This window comes from Garra rufa, chromosome 22, assembly GCF_049309525.1.
Source record: "Garra rufa chromosome 22, GarRuf1.0, whole genome shotgun sequence".
In the NCBI taxonomy this organism is placed as follows: Eukaryota; Metazoa; Chordata; class Actinopteri; order Cypriniformes; family Cyprinidae; genus Garra; species Garra rufa.
The window spans coordinates 6696203-6716533 of record NC_133382.1 but is presented as its reverse complement, the minus strand read 5'-3'; the positions used below and the strand labels follow the sequence as shown (position 1 = coordinate 6716533).

General features: G+C 41.1%; 1 protein-coding gene across 1 annotated transcript; it reads left to right on the top strand.

Annotated features, from left to right (window-relative positions):
- Positions 1–4895: 4895 nt before the first annotated feature.
- Positions 4896–12804, top strand: LOC141298351 (carbonic anhydrase 4-like). Its single transcript, XM_073828848.1, has 8 exons — positions 4896–4968; positions 5093–5113; positions 5251–5421; positions 5747–5898; positions 6015–6116; positions 11404–11476; positions 12356–12522; positions 12616–12804. Exons 1-8 carry the CDS (start codon positions 4896–4898, stop codon positions 12802–12804), a joined length of 948 nt encoding a protein of 315 aa, XP_073684949.1.
- Positions 12805–20331: the final 7527 nt, after the last annotated feature.

Below are 20331 nucleotides of genomic sequence, written 5' to 3'. Positions count from 1 at the left end.
ATAAACTGAAGCTCCCCAGTACCAGCAGCACTCATGCAGCCCCAGACCATGATGCTACCACCATCATGCTTGACTGTCAGCAAGACACAATTTTCTTGGTACTCCACACCAGGGCATCGCCACACATGCTGGACACCATCTGAGCCAAACAAGATTGTCTTAGTCTTGTCAGACAACAGGACATGGTTCCAGTAATTCATGCTCTTGGACAAGTTGTCTTCAGCAAACTGTTTGCAGGCTTTCTTTCACTGAAAAGCTGACCTTCTACTTCTGCAACCTTTAAAGCAATGCTGGCAGCACTCATCTGGTTTTTGAAGCCGGGATCTGCACCTGATGCACAGAACAAGTGCTCAACTTCGTTGATCGACCCTTGCAAGGTCTGTTCCGAATGGAACCCATCTTGGAAAACCTCTGTCTGACCCTGACCACTGTAGTGTAACTCAGTTTCAGGGTGTTACTGAACCTCTAATAGCCTTGGCCATCTTTGTGGAGAGCAACAATTCTAATTCTCAAATCCTCAGAGAGTTCTTTGCCATGAGATGCCATGTTGAACATCCAGTGGCCAGTATGAGAGAATTGTACTTAAATCACCCAATTTTAACTGCTCTGATACAAAAAAAACATAAACATGATGAATGGAAGATGTGGCTTTGCATGGTTAAACAACATGCTGCTGTTATAACTTAGGGTGTCACTTTTGTTGCCAGCTATTTTGACAATAATGGCTGTACGTTGAGTTATTTTCAGAAGACAGTAAATCTATACTGCTATACAAGCTACACATTGACTACTCTAAAATATATCCAAGTTTTATATAACAACAAATTGATACTTATTATCAGTCATGCCACCTTTATTTATATAGCACTTTATACAATAGATATTGTTTCAAAGCAGCATTGCAGTATTAAACAGGGAAGTAACAATAATTGATGCAAACTTGATCAAATATATAACATCAAAATTCTGCAGTAAAACAGCTCTAGAAATACAAACGTGTATTTTGTTAGCTCTAGTCAGAAGTGCATTTTCCTGTGAACTTTTAGTGCATGCGTGGTGTAATAGTAATGTATCTTATAGTTCTGTACAGATTTTGCATAATAATAATAAAAAAATGATGTTTGTTCTGTTCATAACACAACTTGGACTGTAGCACACAAATCAAAAGAGCTACATTTATGGTGCCGGTGAACTTTCCCATTAAAAATGCAGGTTACATTTTAGTCTTACAAAACTCAGCATTTAAAAGGGAATTGTCTATAAACAAGGACATTTTATGTCTTAGAGCTTTATTATTACTCCTTTCTATATTTGCCTTTTAGTTGCATATTAAAGAGAGTGACTTAAAATAAACATTCTGTAATCATTTACTCACCATCATGTCATTCCAAGCCTGTATGCTTGTGTAACTTTCTTATACACAAAAAAAGATATTCTGTAGAATGTTGGTAACCAACTATTTTGTATATTATTGTATGGGTAAAAAAATTCATTAGACATTTTACAAATGACCTACAAATGACCAACATATAATAATATTACAGGGAGAGTAAATGATGACAGAACTTTTATTTTTGAATAACTTATCCTTTCAAATTAAAGCTTCAAGATTAAGAGTTGACATCTTGATGAAATGTAATTTCCCAGGTTTTGAGTATCAGTGCTTATCTGTGACTAAGCTCACCTGTATTGGTAGCATTATAGTTGAACAAAGACTGTCTTAAACCAATTTTGAGCCGATATAAAGCTCCTTTTTCTTGTAGATACAATACTATAGAACATTCAGGATGAACTGTCTTCATCTGGAAAACATATATAAATGCACGCACACTATAAGAACTAATCTCTTGGCATATCTTAATTAATTGTCACTTTTTTAATGAAAAATGCACCAACATCCAAAAACATGCACATAACCCCTTCACGTGAACTTCAAACCCACAGACTGTCTTTTTGTTGTAATTAAACATATTTTGAAATGGGTTCATGTAACAATTATGAATCTATAAAGATATAAATCTTTCTGTGAGGACTAAGTTTAGGTGTAGGGTGACAAAAAATACAGTTTGTATTACAGTTTGAAAATACAGTATAAAAGGCATTGAGATTTGGTCACTTGATGTAATGGAACTTTCTTTTCTTTTCTATTTTTTTGAGCATGTGTTTTGGAAATGCTTTGTCTGTTTTAGTTTTGCATATGCCATACATTAAAAAAAAAACTGTGGTCTGGTATTTCTGGTATTCTTCATGTAGTGTTTTCTGGCATACCATGTTTTGTTGTATAAGTTAATTATTGAGCTGGGTCTCTCACTCCTGTTCTTCCAGGGGCACTTTGTTTTTTCAACACACGTCAATCAACAAATTAAATTCTGCAAGTTCATTAAAAAAATACAGCCAGAAGCAGAGGAAGCAATGAGGAACTGTGCTACCTGAGAATATGTTTCACCTCCTTCCCTTATACAAAGAAAATATACTTCGTTATATATTAAAGGGGTCATCGGATGCAAAGTTCACTTCTGCATGTAATTTGAACATAAATGTGTGTTGGCAGTGTGTATACACATCTACCCTATAATGATAAAAATCTACCCAGTGTTTTTTTTTTAACTGTTTGAAAATCTGGAATCTGTGGGTGCAAAAAAATCAAAACATTGAGAAAATCGCCTTTACAGTTGTCCAAATGAAGATCTTAGCAATGCATAAAATTAAGTTTTGATATATTTATGGTAAGAAATTTATAAATTGTCTTCATGGGACATGATCTTTACTTAATCTCCTAATGCTTTTTGGCATAAAAGAAAAATCTATAATTTTGACCCATACAATGTATTTTTGGCTATTGCTACAAACCAGTGCTACTTACAACTGGTTTTGTGGTCCAGGGTCACATATTTGAACGTGTTTATACTAAATATACATATACATGTATATACTGAATTATTAGGAAAATATATATGTGTGTGTGTGTAGTTAATTATGAGGAAAATGTCGTTAAAAATAGTCTGAAAAAAACATACAGCCATTACTGTCAAAATAGCTGGCAACAAAAGTGAGTACACCCTAAGTGATAACAACAGTATGTTGTTTATCCATGCAAAGCCACATGTCCTACTCATCATGCTTATGTTTTTGTCTGCTTGACAGGACCATACAAACTTGTGTATCTTACATTATAGCAGTTACAATTTGGTGCTTTAAGTACAATTCTTTCATACTGACCACTGGATGTTCAACATGGTATCTCTTGGCAAAGAACTCTGAGAATTGTTGCTCTCCACAAAGATGGCCAAGGCTATTAGAGGTTCAGTAACACCCTGAAATTGAGTTACACTACAGTGGTCAGGGTCATACAGAGGTTTTCAAAGATGGGTTCCATTCAGAACAGGCCTTGCAAGGGTCGATCAACGAAGTTGGACATAACCCGCAGAACCCGTCTTCAAAAAACAGATGCATGAGTTCTGCCAACATTGCTTTAAAAGTTGCTGAAGTAGAAGGTCAGCTTTTCAGTGCTCAGACCACACACCGCAAACTGCAACAAGTCAGTTTGCATATGCTTCGTCCCAGAAGGAAGCCTCTTCTGAAGCTGGCTCACAAGAAAGCCTGCAAACAGTTTGCTGAAGACAACCTGTTCAAGAGCATGAATTACTAGAACCATGTCCTGTTTCATGGTTTCAGATGGTGCCCAGCATGTGTGGCGATGCCCTGGTGAGGAGTACCAAGAAAATTGTGTCTTGCCTACAGTCAAGAATGGTGGTGGTAGCATCATGGTCTGGGGCTTCATGAGTGCTGCTGGTACTGGGGAGCTGCTGTTCATTGAGAGAAACATGGATTTCATTATGTACTGTACATTCTGAAGCAGAACATGATGCCTTCCCTCCAGAAACTAGGCCGAACGGCAGTTTTCCAACATGATAACGATTCCAAACACACCACCAAGATGACAACTGCCTTGCTGTGGAAGCTGAAGGTGAAGGTGATGGGGTGGCCAAGTATGTCTCCAGACCTGAACCCTATTAAGCACCTGTGGGGCATCCTCAATCGTAAGGTGGAGAAGCACAATGTCTAATGTCCAGCAACTCCATGAGGAGTGGAAGAGGATCCCAGTAACAACATGTGCAGCTCTGGTCAATTCCATGCCCAGGATGATTAAGGCAATGCCAGATAACAATGGTGCTAACACAATATATTGACACTTTGGACAAGTTCACTTATGGTCCACTCACTTTTGTTACCAGCTATTTTGACAATAATGGCTGTACGTTGAGTTAATTTCAGAGGACAGTAAATCAATACTGATATACAAGCTGCACGTTGACCACTCTAAAATATATCCAAGTTTAATTTATATAGTATTGTCCCTTGAGAAGATATACTGAAATTGTTGCTGAAATGTGAGGGGTGTACTCACTTTTGTGACATACTGTATATATTTATATTTATATAAAGAAAAAGTGCAATGTAATGAAATGTAGTAAGCATTTCTCCTCCATCATGAGAGAGTTAGAGAACAAATGGCCAAAGTGATGCTGAGACTTTAGAACCTAAAAAGATCATTCAAGTATGAATTCAGAAGAAATCTCTGAAGATGCGAGAAACCTATCAATGTGATCTTGTGTGAGTGTTTCATTTGTTTAAATGTAGTTTTTCATAAGCTGATGAAAGTGACACACCCACTACAGGTGAGCAGCGAAGAGTACTAAAGGCAAGAATGGAACCAGCTCATCTTATTCCTGCATGCAGACAGGTGAATCAAGTCAAAGAGGTACAGTAAAACCGGAGCTACCTGTATTTGATTAATTTCCTTTATCATATCAAGTTGAATTAACTGATATTAAAGTTAAATTTTGTTCTGTATTATTTTTCTATTGTAATGATTTATTTTTAATGATCGTTAGATGATTGGTTTGCTGGTAACTTGCCTCGCTGCTCTTCTGTGTCCCACGGTCCACAGTGAGGACACTTCAGTAGGTGAGAGTAACTGAAGTTTAACTTCATTTACGTAATAAATATATCGTTTACATTTTTATGACTGTTAAAATAGGCACTAAAGGCTCTTGAAACTTTAATTTATGTTTATTATATTTCACTCTAGAATGGTGCTATCCAACATGCAGTAAGTGTGATTTATTATATTAACAAATACGCCACATTTGCATAAAACTTCATATAAATCTTAAGATACACTTTTATATTAATATATTAAAAACTTGTTCTGAAGTGATTTTTTTTTTTACTCCTGATTTGAAATAGATTTTACCACCTGGCCCAAAATTGCCTCACATTATTGCAATGAATCAAGGCAATCTCCCATTAATATTGTGACTGCAAGTGTTCAGGGAAATCCTAACCTGACCTCGTTTAACTTCACTGGTTTTGATGACAACTCCACCTTCGTGAATATCAAAAACACAGGCCACTCTGGTAAGGAGCACTGCACACTCTTAATTTGCTGATATAAAATCATTTAGCAGATTTATTTGAAGGGAATTCCATACTTACAAAAAGAGATGGTAACATGAGAAGTATCACAATACAAAGGTCCAGAGTTGATCAGAAGAGTATGAAAATCAAATATGAACTGGGTCAGAGATTTAGGTGACATACAGTACTATTAGACAACAGGAGGATGATTGTTATTGGGTGACTTAAACTGGGCAGCAGGGTACAGATCATTGCAAATCAGTGTTCTCTACTATGATATAGAATGCTCTGGACTTTGTATCTAATATGTCCACTGTCTTTACAGTGGCGGTCGAACTGGATGATGCTAAAATGACAGTGCAAGGAGGTGGTCTTCCAGGTCTATACAAGTCTAAACAATTTCATCTTCACTGGGGTAACGGCAGCTCCTCGCCTGGCTCTGAACACACCGTGGATGGCAAACAATATCCAATGGAGGTATAAATGATTGAATTTTCCCTACAAATGACATGCATAAGCATAACGGTTGTTACATTACTACATTATTCCAACCTGAGTATGAGTATTTTTTTCGGTCTAATTTTGTTTCATAGCTGCACATTGTAAACGTCCATTCAAAATACAATGGGAATGTGGATGCTGCTAAAAATGCTACTGACAGCACAGGATTGGCTGTTCTTGGATTCTTCATTGAGGTATGAATGACATTTATTATATCCAGAACAAAACACAAACCTAAAAATATATGCATCTGCATTGTGTGCATGTGTATATATTTGTAACGAGGAGTCAGAGACGTTCGGATCCATTTGCCAAGCTTTATTGAGAATAATCAACAAGCAGGAGTAATCGCCGGTAAACAGGAACAACGTAGGAAATCCAGCAAACAGTACGATACTCGGGCAATGGTCACAATGGTATGTAGCAAGAATCATAAACGAGAAACACAGTCCAGGGTCATACACGGGAAATCCAACACAGAGAAAAACGCTTAGAATTACGACCATATGGAACGATAAGACTTCGCAAAGACACAGAGAAAGTCAGCGCCTAATATAGGCGAAAAGCTAATGATCAGATTGTAAACAGCTGAGGCGGAACTAACCGAGGTACGTGGGTGAAAGGAGTCCGGGTAGCACTAATACTCAGGTGATGGTTCCCGCTGCGTCCGTTCAGAGAGGGCCACAGAGGCGTTATTGGTGACAGAGCCCCTCCCCTGCGAACGGCTCCCGACGTGAGCTACTCCTCGGCGCCGAGGTCTTCCACGGGGACGAGGAGCGGGTCTCTCCGGATGTTCCTGATGGAACGTAGTAGTAAGTTGGGGGTCAAGTATATCCTTCGAGTTGACCCAGGACTGTTCCTCGGGACCGTATCCCTCCCAGTCCACGAGATACTGGAGAACCCCGCCTCGGCGCCGAGAGTCCAAGATCTGGTTGACTTGGTAAATGTTCTCACCATCGTATATTAGGGGAGGGGTTTCTGTCGGAGCAGCCTCGTCCTGGTCCCCCTCTCCTCCCGGATCTACAGCGGGCTTAAGCAAAGAGACATGGAAAGTGGGTGAGATACGGTAATGGGCAGGCAATTCCAAACGGAAAGCAACAGGAGTGATTTGTTTAATGATTTTGAACGGACCCACGTACCTCGGACTGAGCTTTCTGCATGGAAGTCGAAGTCTTAGATCCCTGGTGGAGAGCCAGACCCACTGTCCAACTTGGTACTCCGGAGCAGCTCTCCGAAGGCGATTAGCTTGGCGGGTTACTCGTTGGATGGCCCGGTGAAGGTTGGTGTGTGCCAGGTCCCAAGTCGCCTCGCTCCTCCGTAGCCAAGAGTCCACTGCTGGGAGGTTTGTGGGCTCCCCGGACCACGGGAATAGAGGAGGTTGGAACCCCAGAACGCACTGAAACGGAGTTAGTTGGGTGGAGTGTTTCTTCAAGGAGTTCTGGGCGTATTCTGCCCACAGGAGGTAGTCACTCCAGTCGTTTTGATGAAGATGGCAGTAGGCACGGAGGAAGCGGGATAATTCCTGGTTCAATCTCTCCACTTGTCCGTTGGACTGAGGGTGGTAGCCTGACGTGAGGCTGATGTTGACATTCAACTGTGACCAGAGTGCCCTCCACACACGTGACGTGAATTGCGGTCCTCGATCTGACACAATGTCTTCGGGTAAACCATAGAAACGGAAGACCTGGTGAAGCAGAGCTTGGGCTGTCTCCCAGGCAGTGGGGAGTTTAGGAAGGGGAATGAGACGGCATGCCTTTGAGAAACGATCAATGACGGTGAAGATTACTGTGTTGTGGTTGGAGGGTGGTAAGTCGGTCATAAAGTCCACAGCTAGATGTGACCAGGGTCTGTCTGGGACAGGGAGTGGCTGGAGCAGACCAGCAGGGTGCTGATGTTGGGACTTGGTTTGGTTACAGGTAACGCACTCTCTGACGAAGGTTATGATTTGCTGAGTCATGGAGGGCCACCAAAACTTGTTACGTACCAGCTCTCTGGTTGCTTGAATGCCGGGGTGGCCTGCACTTGGGTTTTCATGGATCAGGGTAAGTAGTCGTTGCCTAAGAGAAGTGGGGACATATGTTAACTCGGGGGGACATTCTGGAGGAGACGGATCAGTCTTTAAGGCCTCGGAGATCTCGGCCATGATGTCCCATTGTACAGGAGAGACTATCAGGGAGGTGGGTATGATGGAGGTCGGTGAGATGTCATTCTGAGATTGGTCATGCTGGCGGGAGAGTGCATCTGCCTTCCCATTCTTAGACCCGGGGCGATAGGTTATAGTGAATTGAAATCTGGAGAAGAACAGCGACCATCTAGCTTGGCGAGCGTTGAGACGTCTGGCTGCTCTCAAGTATTCCAGATTCTTGTGGTCAGTTAGGATGAGAAAGGGTACGTTGGAGCCCTCCAGCCAGTGCCTCCATTCCTCCAGAGACGCCTTCATAGCCAGTAGCTCTCTGTCCCCGACGTCATAGTTCCGTTCTGCCGGAGTGAGCTTGCGGGAGTAGAAGGCACAAGGATATAGCTTAGCGGGAGTTCCATGACGTTGGGACAGAATGGCTCCAATGCCAGTGTTGGAGGCGTCTACCTCTACCGTGAATTGGCGTTGTGGATCTGGGTGTTTCAGGATGGGTGCAGAGGTGAAACGAGTCTTAAGGTCTTGGAAAGCTTTCTCACTGGAGGACGTCCACGCAAGCTTGTTGGGGCCGTTGCTAGTGAGGGAGGTCAAGGGAGCTGCTACTTGGCTGAAGCCGCGGATGAATCTCCGATAGAAGTTTGCGAAGCCCAGGAAGCGTTGGAGGTCCTTGACAGTTTGGGGACGAGGCCACTGCAGGACGGCGGAGACCTTGTTGTCGTCCATGGTGATGCCTTCGGCAGAAATGATGTAACCCAGAAAGGAGACGGTAGAGAGGTGAAACTCACACTTGGGTAGTTTGGCGTACAACTGGTTCTGGATAAGTCTTTTGAGTACGGCTTGTACGTGGCGGACATGATCAGATAAGTTCTCTGAATAAACCAAGATGTCGTCCATGTAGACAATGACGAATTTGTCGAGCATGTCTCGGAAAATGTCATTAATTAGGGACTGAAAGACAGAGGGACTGTTGGACAGACCAAAGGGCATGACTAGGTACTCGTAGTGACCAGTCGTAGTGGAGAAAGCCGTCTTCCACTCGTCACCTGCCTTGATACGGATGAGGTTGTATGCGCACCTTAAGTCAAGTTTGGTGAAGATGCGGGCTGAACGAAGTTGTTCCAGAGCAGAGGGTACCAGTGGCAGGGGGTAGCGGTATTTAATGGTCACCTCGTTGAGGGCTCGATAATCAATGCATGGTCGTAAGGATCCGTCCCTTTTCTTCACAAAGAAGAATCCAGCAGACACAGGTGAGGTGGAGGGACGAATGAACCCCTTAGCGAGCTCCTCGTCGATGTACTGTTGCATGCTCTGGGTCTCAGGTTGGGATAAGGGGTATACCCGGCCTCTTGGAAGCGTGGCGCCAGGTAGGATCTCGATGGCACAGTCCGTGTCTCGGTGTGGAGGAAGTTGAGTGGCCCGGATTTTACTGAAGGCCCTGTGGTACTCTTGGTAAACCTCGGGAAGGTCCTCCAGTGATTGAGTCTCAGGTTGTGTGTCAGGGATGACAGGATGGTTCCTCTGGGGTTTTTTGAGACAACGTTGCTGACAGAACTGGGACCACTGGGAGATGTCTTGGTCCTTCCAAGAGATCAGAGGGTCGTGAAGAGCGAGCCAGGGATGGCCGAGGATGATAGAATGGTGAGGTGACTGGGTGACGTGAAACTGGATGGTCTCAGTGTGCAAGGAGCTGGTGATCAAGGTGACAGCTTCGGTGATGTGGTGAATCCTCCCAGCTCCTAGTGGTCGTCCGTCAAGGGCTGCCACCGCCATAGGAGGAGTACATGGAATGAGAGACATGCGATGACGGTTAGCAAAATCCTGATCCACAAAGTTGCTGGCCGCCCCAGAATCAATAAAGGCTTTAGTCTTGACATGGCGGCCTTGGATTATTACACACACATCGAGCAGAAGAGAGGGTGATAAGGGAGGCTGGCTTACCCGAGTATTAGTGGATCTAGGGGGACGAGCTGCACACTGGGCTCGGAAATGTCCGGTTTGGCCACAGTACAGACAGAGCCGATTTCTCATCCTTCGGTCACGCTCCTCCTCGGTTAAGCGAGTAAATCCCACCTGCATGGGTTCCTCGGAGGTGTGAGAGGGAGTCTGGAGAGGAGTGAAGGAAGGTCGCGGGCAACGACTCCTGCGGGAACGAAGCAGGTGATCCATTTTAATAGCCATGTCCATGAATTCCTCCAGAGTCTTTTTCTCATCCCGACACGTGAGTTCAGCCTGCAGATCCATTCTGAGACCCCGGCGGTACATAGCTTTAAGTGGTTTCCCCTCCCAGCCCGCCCGGGCTGCTAGGGTACGGAACATGAGAGAGTAATCAGCGGCGGAAGAAGACCCCTGGCGGAGATCCAAAAGCTCCTCCTCTGCCTCCTTGCCGTCCTCAGCGTGATCAAACACCTCTCGGAATTTAGTAAGAAAGTGTTGATACGAGGGAAAAGTCATTTGACGCCCCTCCCAGAGAGCCGTGGCCCAGTTTAAAGCTTTGCCGGTGAGCAGAGAGCAAACAAGTGAGACTTTGCTGTCTTCAGACATCGAACCTTGAGGCTGTGAGTTCAAATATATAGCACACTGCATCAAAAAACCTTTGCACTTGCCTGGGGAACCGTCATACTTCTCCGGAAGTGCCATTCGAAGTGCAGTGGCCGCTGTGGGCGGGACAGCGGGAGGTACCGCTGAGGCGGCTGCAGCGGGGGGATTAATCATGGCGGCGGTTTGATTCACAGTCAGGGTGAGCGTTTGCATTGATCGCACCAACTCCTCGGTCATGGTAGTTAACCGATCCAGTTGTTGATGATGAACTGTAAGCAGAGAGGCTTGCCGTGTTACCTCAGAAACGACGTTGCCTAAAGCCGCTGGATCCTGCTGCGGCGAAGTCTTCTGTAACGAGGAGTCAGAGACGTTCGGATCCATTTGCCAAGCTTTATTGAGAATAATCAACAAGCAGGAGTAATCGCCGGTAAACAGGAACAACGTAGGAAATCCAGCAAACAGTACGATACTCGGGCAATGGTCACAATGGTATGTAGCAAGAATCATAAACGAGAAACACAGTCCAGGGTCATACACGGGAAATCCAACACAGAGAAAAACGCTTAGAATTACGACCATATGGAACGATAAGACTTCGCAAAGACACAGAGAAAGTCAGCGCCTAATATAGGCGAAAAGCTAATGATCAGATTGTAAACAGCTGAGGCGGAACTAACCGAGGTACGTGGGTGAAAGGAGTCCGGGTAGCACTAATACTCAGGTGATGGTTCCCGCTGCGTCCGTTCAGAGAGGGCCACAGAGGCGTTATTGGTGACAATATTGTACATGTATTTTCATTTAACCTATAGGGAACCAATGAAGCGAACAAAACAAAAAGCTGGGACATTCTAACATCGTTTTTGACACGCATCCGCAATTCAGGTGAAGAAATAGTTTTTGAGTTGGCAGTTTTGTGAGTGATTACTTAAAGGGATAGTTCACTCAAAAAAGAACATTTTGTCATTAATTCACCCTCCTGTCATTCCAAATCTGTATGACATTCTGCGGAACACAAAAGATATTTTCTGCTGTTTTGTCCATACATTGAAAATGAGACGGGTCTAAAACAACATAATGTGTTTTCTATTGAAGAAAGTATGTCATGCAGATTTTGGAATGACATAAATAATGACAAATAAGGTAAAGTAAATGATGACAGAATGTTCATTTTTGGGTAAACGTTTGCTTTAAGCAATTTCGTCAGCTGAATGAAAGGCATTTTTGTGCACTTCATACAATAAGAAATAATATGCTTAAAGGTGCCATAGAATGCATTGATACAATATTTTAAATTGTTCTCTGATATCTACATAGAAGGTATATGGCATAAGAAAGGGCAAAAATTCTCCAGAAACGGCTTTACAAGTCCATTTACAACCCTAAAATTTGTCTCTAGAATGAAATAGTCTGTTATTACCTTATTTGGAAGGTTCATGAATAATAATGATGAGCGCTGCTCTGATTGGCTGTTTTACAGAGTGGCTCATTTCAGTAGCTCACACATGGAGGAAAATATATATTTAATCACGGAGCCCGAGCTCTTTTCACTTTCACTTTTGAGATTTGCGATTGCATGTGCTCTGTGTAACGTTATACTACAGCGGCAGTACTGTTAAATACATTTAAGTACAGTTTTACTAAATACTAAATACTGTATTTTTAAATAAATACAGTATTCCATTCTATGGCACCTTTAATATGCATATTAGGACAGGAATGAAGACAAGTGTTTTTTTTTTGTTTGTTTTTTTGTATATTTAGGTGATACAAACGGAGAGATCATGAATCAAATCTCTCTGGACAGTCTGCTTGAAGGTGTTGACCGGACTAAATATTACCGATACCAAGGTTCTCTAACTACACCCAGCTGTAATGAAATTGTGATTTGGACTGTGTTTAAAGAGCCCATCAAAGTCAGTCATGAATTTGTAAGTCAAGAAAACTCTTAGGTACATAAAAATCATACTTGTTCTTTATATTTTGAGCTGAAGTTACTAAGTTCAATGTATTTCTCCAAACAGATCAATCGCTTCAGCACAACCGTCCTTTTTAATGACACAAGCGCTTCAGTTCTGATCACCAACAACTTCAGAGGAGCTCAGCCATTGAATGGCAGAGTTGTGATGTCACAGGTCTCAAGGGCATCCATAGCATCATCCACTTTATCTGTTATCATAGTACTTCTCTTGTCCAGTTTGTGTTGGCTGTAAAAATACATTGTATGCACATTTAAAGGGGTCACATGATGTTCCTAAAAAGAACATTATTTGGTGTATTTGGTGTAATGCAATGTGTTTATGCAGTTTGAGGTTAAAAAACATATTATTTTCCATGTACTCTACATTGTTGTTGCTCCTCTCTGCCCCGCCTTTCTGAAACGCCTCGATTTTTACAAATCTCGTTGTTAATAAAAAAAAAAAAAAGCGATGTGTTCGCTGATTGGCCAGCTATCCAGTACGTTGTGATTGGCCGAATACCTCAAGCGTGTTATCATGTTGTGATGCCATTTCCCAAGGCAACGAGACACAAAAATAAAACCCATTATAAACAAGGCAGTTTTTGCATACAGTGGGGACATAACTACCGATTATAATGACTCATACAATCTTTTTACGTGTTGCATTGCATCACACCGCGCCACATCAACATAACACCATGTCTACATTTGTGATTGCAGAACGAGAAACAACAAGCACTAATGTTACTCTACACTGCTCAAAACTCACATTTGAATAGTCAGTAGCAAATTCTTTAAATGTGAAAACATACTTACAGGCCATCAATCAGAAGCACAGACTGTCCTTGCAACGTGCTCTTCCGGGTTCAGGAAACAGTCCTCAGTGAAATGTGCAGCACCCACTCAAATATTTGCATTGTACTGTTCCGGAACAGTGTTGTAAATATAACTTAAACACTGATTTCAGTTGTGTCCACATTTGGAAGGCTAAACAAAGTACTTTTGCTTTAGCAATGAAACACAGTGTGTCTCCACAACATGGTGAATGCAACAATACTACAGCCAGTTAAAGTTACGGCTTCTTTCTTTCCATATACATATGTGCGGTGTTATGCAAATCTACCTACGGCATGACGTGAACAAGTGGTGGCGTTTAAACGAGCCGTTTTAGAAAGGTGTGGCTGAGTTTTAACTTGCATAATAAATATCTCTTTGAGACTTTAAGCTTTGCAACTTCAGATTGCTTTTTAACTACAGATCTTATCAATGCACGAACACTCCAATTATAAAGTAAAACAAGAAACTGCAACATATGACTCCTTTAATAGCAATATAAGCTGGTTTAATTAATTCTTAAGTCTTTGCTGTTTCGATTTCTATGCAGCGTTTCTCTGTTTCAGTGTTTCTCTATCCAGTAAAGATAACATGAGGCCTGTAGGATATAACAGTTGAAATCATATAGACTGCTAATGCTAATGTTCTTTAGACTAAATGATTATTCAAGGGATTTGAATGTCTAATGTATTACATCTATAAGGGGCTTCAGTTGTTGTTACATTAAATAAAAATAATAAATATTTGATTTTTAATAACAAAATGTTCCACATTGATTTGTGTTACTAAAGTGTGTGTGTTTTAATAAGACAGGGTTATTCTAGTTGTTACTTTAAATAATATAAACTTTAACTTGGAAAACATAAAATATTTTATATAAAAGTTTCTGAGGCAACTTGAGTTTTACTTCACTAAACTATAACTATTTTTTCTGAATGAAATAGTTAAAGTTTTTAGATCTGTACTTTTAGTCTTAAAGTTGTCATCTGAGTGTAGACAGGGAGATGAATTGGGTTTTAAATGAGGTTGTGTGTTTTAAATGTCATTGGTTGTCATTCTTAGTTTGAGTAATTTGAAGAAAAGATAAGATTTTTGAAGACAAGACTCTCAATTATTTAACAGATGTAACTGGTGCTTGTTTTTACAGTCATTCAGTAGCACTTGTTTTTTCTTTTTTCTTTTCTTCTTTTAGGAGATAAGACTCCACAGATCTGGTGTATTACTTTGGTTTAGGCTATAGGCTTTAGGTTATATATTTAAATGTTCATTTATTTAGTCTTTGCACCAACATGTGATAGTTTGTCTCATCCATACACTTATGCATTACCTGATTTAATTAATGTTTGGAAATATATAGTAAGTGTTTTATTCATTGAATAAATTATATGGTCTCTTTATGCTGTGAAATACTGGTTCATTAATTTTGGGATTGTTTATTATTATTATTATTATTATTATTATTATTATTATTATTATTATTATTATTCCTAACACTCAGTGAATACACAGGAGAGACTGAGTAACAGTGAATGGAGAAATTATGTTTGGATCACCTCAGTAATGTTGACATTTGAAAGTAAAATGAAAGTGCAAGTACACAACTGGTGGCCCATTCTTTAAAGAATGTCTTTTGACTGACAAGGAAACTGCTGTAGTCCCTAGGGGAATGGCAAGAATCCAACCAATAATGGTTGCATGACAAGTAAACTACCACAAATTTAAAAAAAATTCAAAACAGGTCTTGCAGCGTATTTGTTTGATTTATGAATCAGGATGTCTATTTACAGGGATAGTTCACCCATAAAATAAATTCTATCATTAATTAATCACTCTCATGTCGTCCCAAACCAGTAAGACCTTTTTTCATCTTCAGAACACAAATCAAGATATTTTAGATGAAATCAGAGAGCTTTCTGACTCTGTGTAGACAGCAAGGGTCCTGTCAAAGTCAAGGCATAGAAATGTATTAAGTACATTGTTAAAATGCTCCATGTGACATCAGTGGTTCAAGCGTAGTTTTTCATTGTGGTGCTCTCCATTATGGTGCTAGGGTGACACGGAGAGGAAGAATTGTTGAATAAAGCTACTATTTTTGTTTTCTTTGTGCAAAAAATGAAGTCTCGCAGCTTTGTAAAATTACTGATGTCACATGGACTATTTTAATGATGTCCTTACTGTCTTTCTAAGCCTTGAACGTGTCAGTTGTGGTGCTGTCTATGAAGGGTCAGAAAGCTCTCAGATTTAATCAAAAATTTCTTCTTGAAAATGAATCATACATGAATAAGTGCTATAAAATAATACAAAGTGCTAGTAGATATTAAAGGGGTCACTGGATGCCCATTTTCCACAAGTTGATATGATTCTTTAGGGTCTTAATGAGAATTCTATAACATACTTTGGTTAAAATTTCTCAATGGTAGTGTAAAAAACACTCTTTTTACCCAGTCAAAATCAGACCTTTTTAGAGCAAGCAATTATGTTGCATGTTCCTTTAAATGCTAATGAGCTCTGCTCGCCCCGCTCCTCTCTGCCGTGGGATGACGAGCCACAATGTTTATTTCAGCTGCGTTTAGCCGTGTTTAGCTGTGAAACTTGCTTACTAGCACATCATTAAGAAAGGCCATTTGATGATGACGATGATGATGATGATGATGATAATGATGATAAGCCTTTATTTGTCACATACACTGTTACATGCAGTGAAATTGGACCCCTCCGACCATACACAAACATCACATTTCTGGGGAAGACAGATCAGTCAAGAGGTAGCATAGAAAATAAGAAATAAGATACATTAGGGAAAGAAGGAGGCGTAAAAAAAAGCCCCTCCAAGACTGTCCTTCAAGTAGGGCAATGTGAGATCAGGGGGGGAAAAAAAACAGCAAAAAGCACATAAACAACACATAGACATAACATTGCAACAGGAGAAGGGGGCAGGGGATGAGGAAGTAGTCCAATGTAGGCAACAGCCATCCGGTCCTGCAGCTAGAGAGCGCTGGTCACAGACCCGCCTATCCATATCAGGGGTAAAAAGCACACGAAGGCGTGGGATCTGGGGGAGGCAATGATTGTCTATCTGTAACTATGTACGTATGTATGCGTGCAGTGTGTGTATGTGTAGCCTGTGAAGTCTGGAACCCAGTCTGCAGCAGGTGTCCTTGGTACGGGAACAAGGAAATCAGAGCGTCTCGTTATCTTGTTCTCGGGGGGAGGTTATTTGTCTCCAGCAATGGCCTTGGCCAAGGCCGTCTGGAAGAAGCTGGGGGAAGCCGAAAGAAAGGATCCGTTTTTCAAATTTAGGTCAATATCTGCCAATTTCGCAGATATCTAATGTCCATCACTGGTCATCAGGTATGTCCAGAATCCGTTGCATAGCTGCTAGTTTCTCCATGATGTTTTCGAGTTTGCGGTCCATAACCACAGTCTGAGTACTAACAGCTCTGCCCACCGTTTCAATCAAGCCGGCCAGCTTAGTGGGGTTTTGAGCAGCGCTGACCGCTTTTGCCAATCGTCGATACCACAGGACCCCACCTAATCCCATCAGCAGAAACCCTGTTATCAAAGTTCAGAATAAATAAATATCTTCAACATCCTCCAGGGACAGAGCGGCCAGGCACATGACATGCCACTTCTCCCTTATACTAACTTCTGCTGTGGGTGAAGCTGCATCACAAAGGATTTGCACAAATACAGACGCATATGTAGATCATGATCTGCGCTTTTCTTTAAAAAATGAAAGTAACGTTAATTCGCTTTCCTTTCAAAAATGAAAGTAACGTTAATCCTCTGTTCTCCAGCGGCTCAGATTTCGGGGAGTAAATGATGACTGCTATGTTCATTATTATATCCAACTACAGAACACCTCAATCGCTCAATCAGAGACATTCTTGTCTTCCTCTGCACCTGAGTCACACAATAATGATCAGGAGTTGACTGTTTCAGCTCGGTGAGGGAGGGTCTAAGGTAAGGCGCTCATGTCAATCTACTATCGTGGGAGTGCCCTCTGTTGGAGTGCTGTCACACCGACAAGAAGCTGAGAATGACCTGATTTTAAAAAGAGGATATTACTTTTAAAGATTAAAAAAAAAAAACCACTGGGTGGATTTTTATCATTGTAGGGTGGTTGTGTACACAACCTGCCAACACACATTAATGTTCAAGAAACATGTAAAAGTGAGTTTTGCATCCGGTGACTATTAAAAAAAACTAGGGTTGGCCTGTGGGCCTGGCATCTTTTTCAGTTCCACTTAATAGCAAGCTAAAAAACAGAAATTAAAATAGACAGAGAGAGTGAAAGAAACACAAAGACAACACATGAACATAATGAGAATAAAATTAATTGCTTACTTAAGAGCCTAATAATGTCATTTTTGCGGCATAATATCTTGTATCCACCCAATAGTTCATGTTGTGGCCTCAACATCTGATTACATTCCAATTAATTAATATGACATGGCCACAAAAAAACCCAGAAGCAAACCAGGCACAAGATTCTGATGCTGATTTCTGTCACGAGACCCTGACTTTCCACATTCTTCCAGTACTCTACATCTTCCTGTAAAGAACACTGGAAGTGACTGATTTTAATGACTCACTTCTGTAACAGATCTTGAAAGTCTACATTCTTCCAATGCTTGATTTGTGCGCCTCTGCAAAATAAATCTAATAATGTACAGTCATGGCCAAAAGTTTTGAGAATTACATAAATATTGGAAATTGGAAAAGTTGCTGCTTAAGTTTTTATAATAGCAATTTGCATATACTCCAGAATGTTATGAAGAGTGATCAGATGAATTGCATAGTCCTTCTTTGCCATGAAAATTAACTTAATCCTGAAAAAAACGTTCCACTGCATTTCATCGCTGTCATTAAAGGACCTGCTGAGATCATTGCAGTAATCGTCTTGTTAACTCATCTGAGAATGTTGACGAGCACAAGGCTGGAGATCATTATGTCAGGCTGATTGGGTTAGAATGGCAGACTCAACATGTTTAACGGAGGGTGATGCTTGAAATCATTGTTCTTCCATTGTTAACCATGGTGACCTGCAAAGAAACACGTGCAGCCATCATTGCGTTGCATAAAAATGGCTTCACAGGCAAGGATATTGTGGCTACTAAGATTGCACCTAAATCAACAATTTATAGGATCATCAAGAACTTCAAGGAAAGAGGTTCAATTCTTGTTAAGAAGGCTTCAGGGCGTCCAAGAAAGTCCAGTAAGCGCCAGGATCGTCTCCTAAAGAGGATTCAGCTGCGGGATCGGAGTGCCACCAGTGCAGAGCTTGCTCAGGAATGGCAGCAGGCAGGTGTGAGCGCATCTGCACGCACAGTGAGGCCAAGACTTTTGGAAGATGGCCTGGTGTCAAGAAGGGCAGCAAAGAAGCCATTTCTCTCCAAAAAAAACATCAGGGACAGATTGATCTTCTGCAAAAAGTATGGCGAATGGACTGCTGAGGGCTGGGGCAAAGTCATATTCTCCGATGAAGCCTCTTTCCAATTGTTTGGGGCATCTGGAAAAAGGCTTGTCCGGAGAAGAAAAGGTGAGCGCTAAGATCAGTCCTGTGTCATGCCAACAGTAAAGCATCCTGAGACCATTCATGTGTGGGGTTGCTTTTCATCCAAGGGAGTGGGCTCACTCACAATTTTGCCCAAAAACACAGCCATGAATAAAGAATGGTACCAAAACACCCTCCAACAGCAACTTCTTCCAACAATCCAACAACAGTTTGGTGAAGAACAATGCATTTTCCAGCACGATGGAGCACCGTGCCATAAGGCAAAAGTGATAACTCAGTGGCTCGGGGGCCAAAACGTAGAAATTTTGGGTCCATGGCCTGGAAACTCCCCAGATCTTAAAACTTGTGGTCAATCCTCAAGAGGTGGGTGGACAAACAAAAACCCACAAATTCTGACAAACTCCAAGAAGTGATTATGAAAGAATGGGTTGCTATCAGTCAGGATTTGGCCCAGAAGTTGATTGAGAGCATGCCCAGTCGAATTGCAGAGGTCCTGAAAAAGAAGGGCCAACACTGCAAATACTGACTCTTTGCATAAATGTCATGTAATTGTCGATAAAAGCCTTTGAAACGTATGAAGTGCTTGTAATTATATTTCAGTACATCACAGAAACAACTGAAACAAAGATCTAAAAGCAGTTTAGCAGCAAACTTTGTAAAAACTAATATTTGTGTCATTCTCAAAACTTTTGGCCACAACTGTATACTCCAAATCTTCTATGCTATGCAATCACTTTTTGAGAGTAACTTTTTGCCTTGAACAATCAGTTGCATTGCTCTCTATGCAGGGTCAGAAAGCTCTCGGATTTAATCAGAAATACCTTTATTTGTGTTAAAAAATGTCTTACAGGTTTGGAACGACATGAGGGTGTAATTAATGACAGAATTTTCATTTTTGGGTGAACTAACATTTTTAAAATGGCTACATTTATAAATTCTAACTATTTTAAAAGACTGTAATAGAGCACAACAAGCAGCACACAATTATACGACACAACAGGTTTGATTTGTAAAAGAAAAATGAGGGAAGATGCTTAGTGAGAAGATGAATCCTGGACTGTTTATTGTAGGGAGGTTTAATGTAATTTTTATTCAGAATGCACAAGTAGTTGCAGTTATGCAAGCACAATCACTGGCCTCCATTTCCACAATCAATGGCCCTTTAAATAAACCATGCCAAATCAATTTAGCAAAGGATTTACTGCAAGTTTTTATTAGACATTCATCAAACATTTCTAAAAAAAAAAAACGTGAGTATTTATGACATACTATTACACATTTGCTTATCTTAAAGATATCCAAAATATAATCCAGGGTGCGAATTTCTAGTCTGCTGCCAACTAAAGGATCAGATTCCATGACAAAGGGGAGAAAAGGACAAACTACTATCACCATTGCCTGCTTTCAGGTGACAGAAGTGTGGGTGTA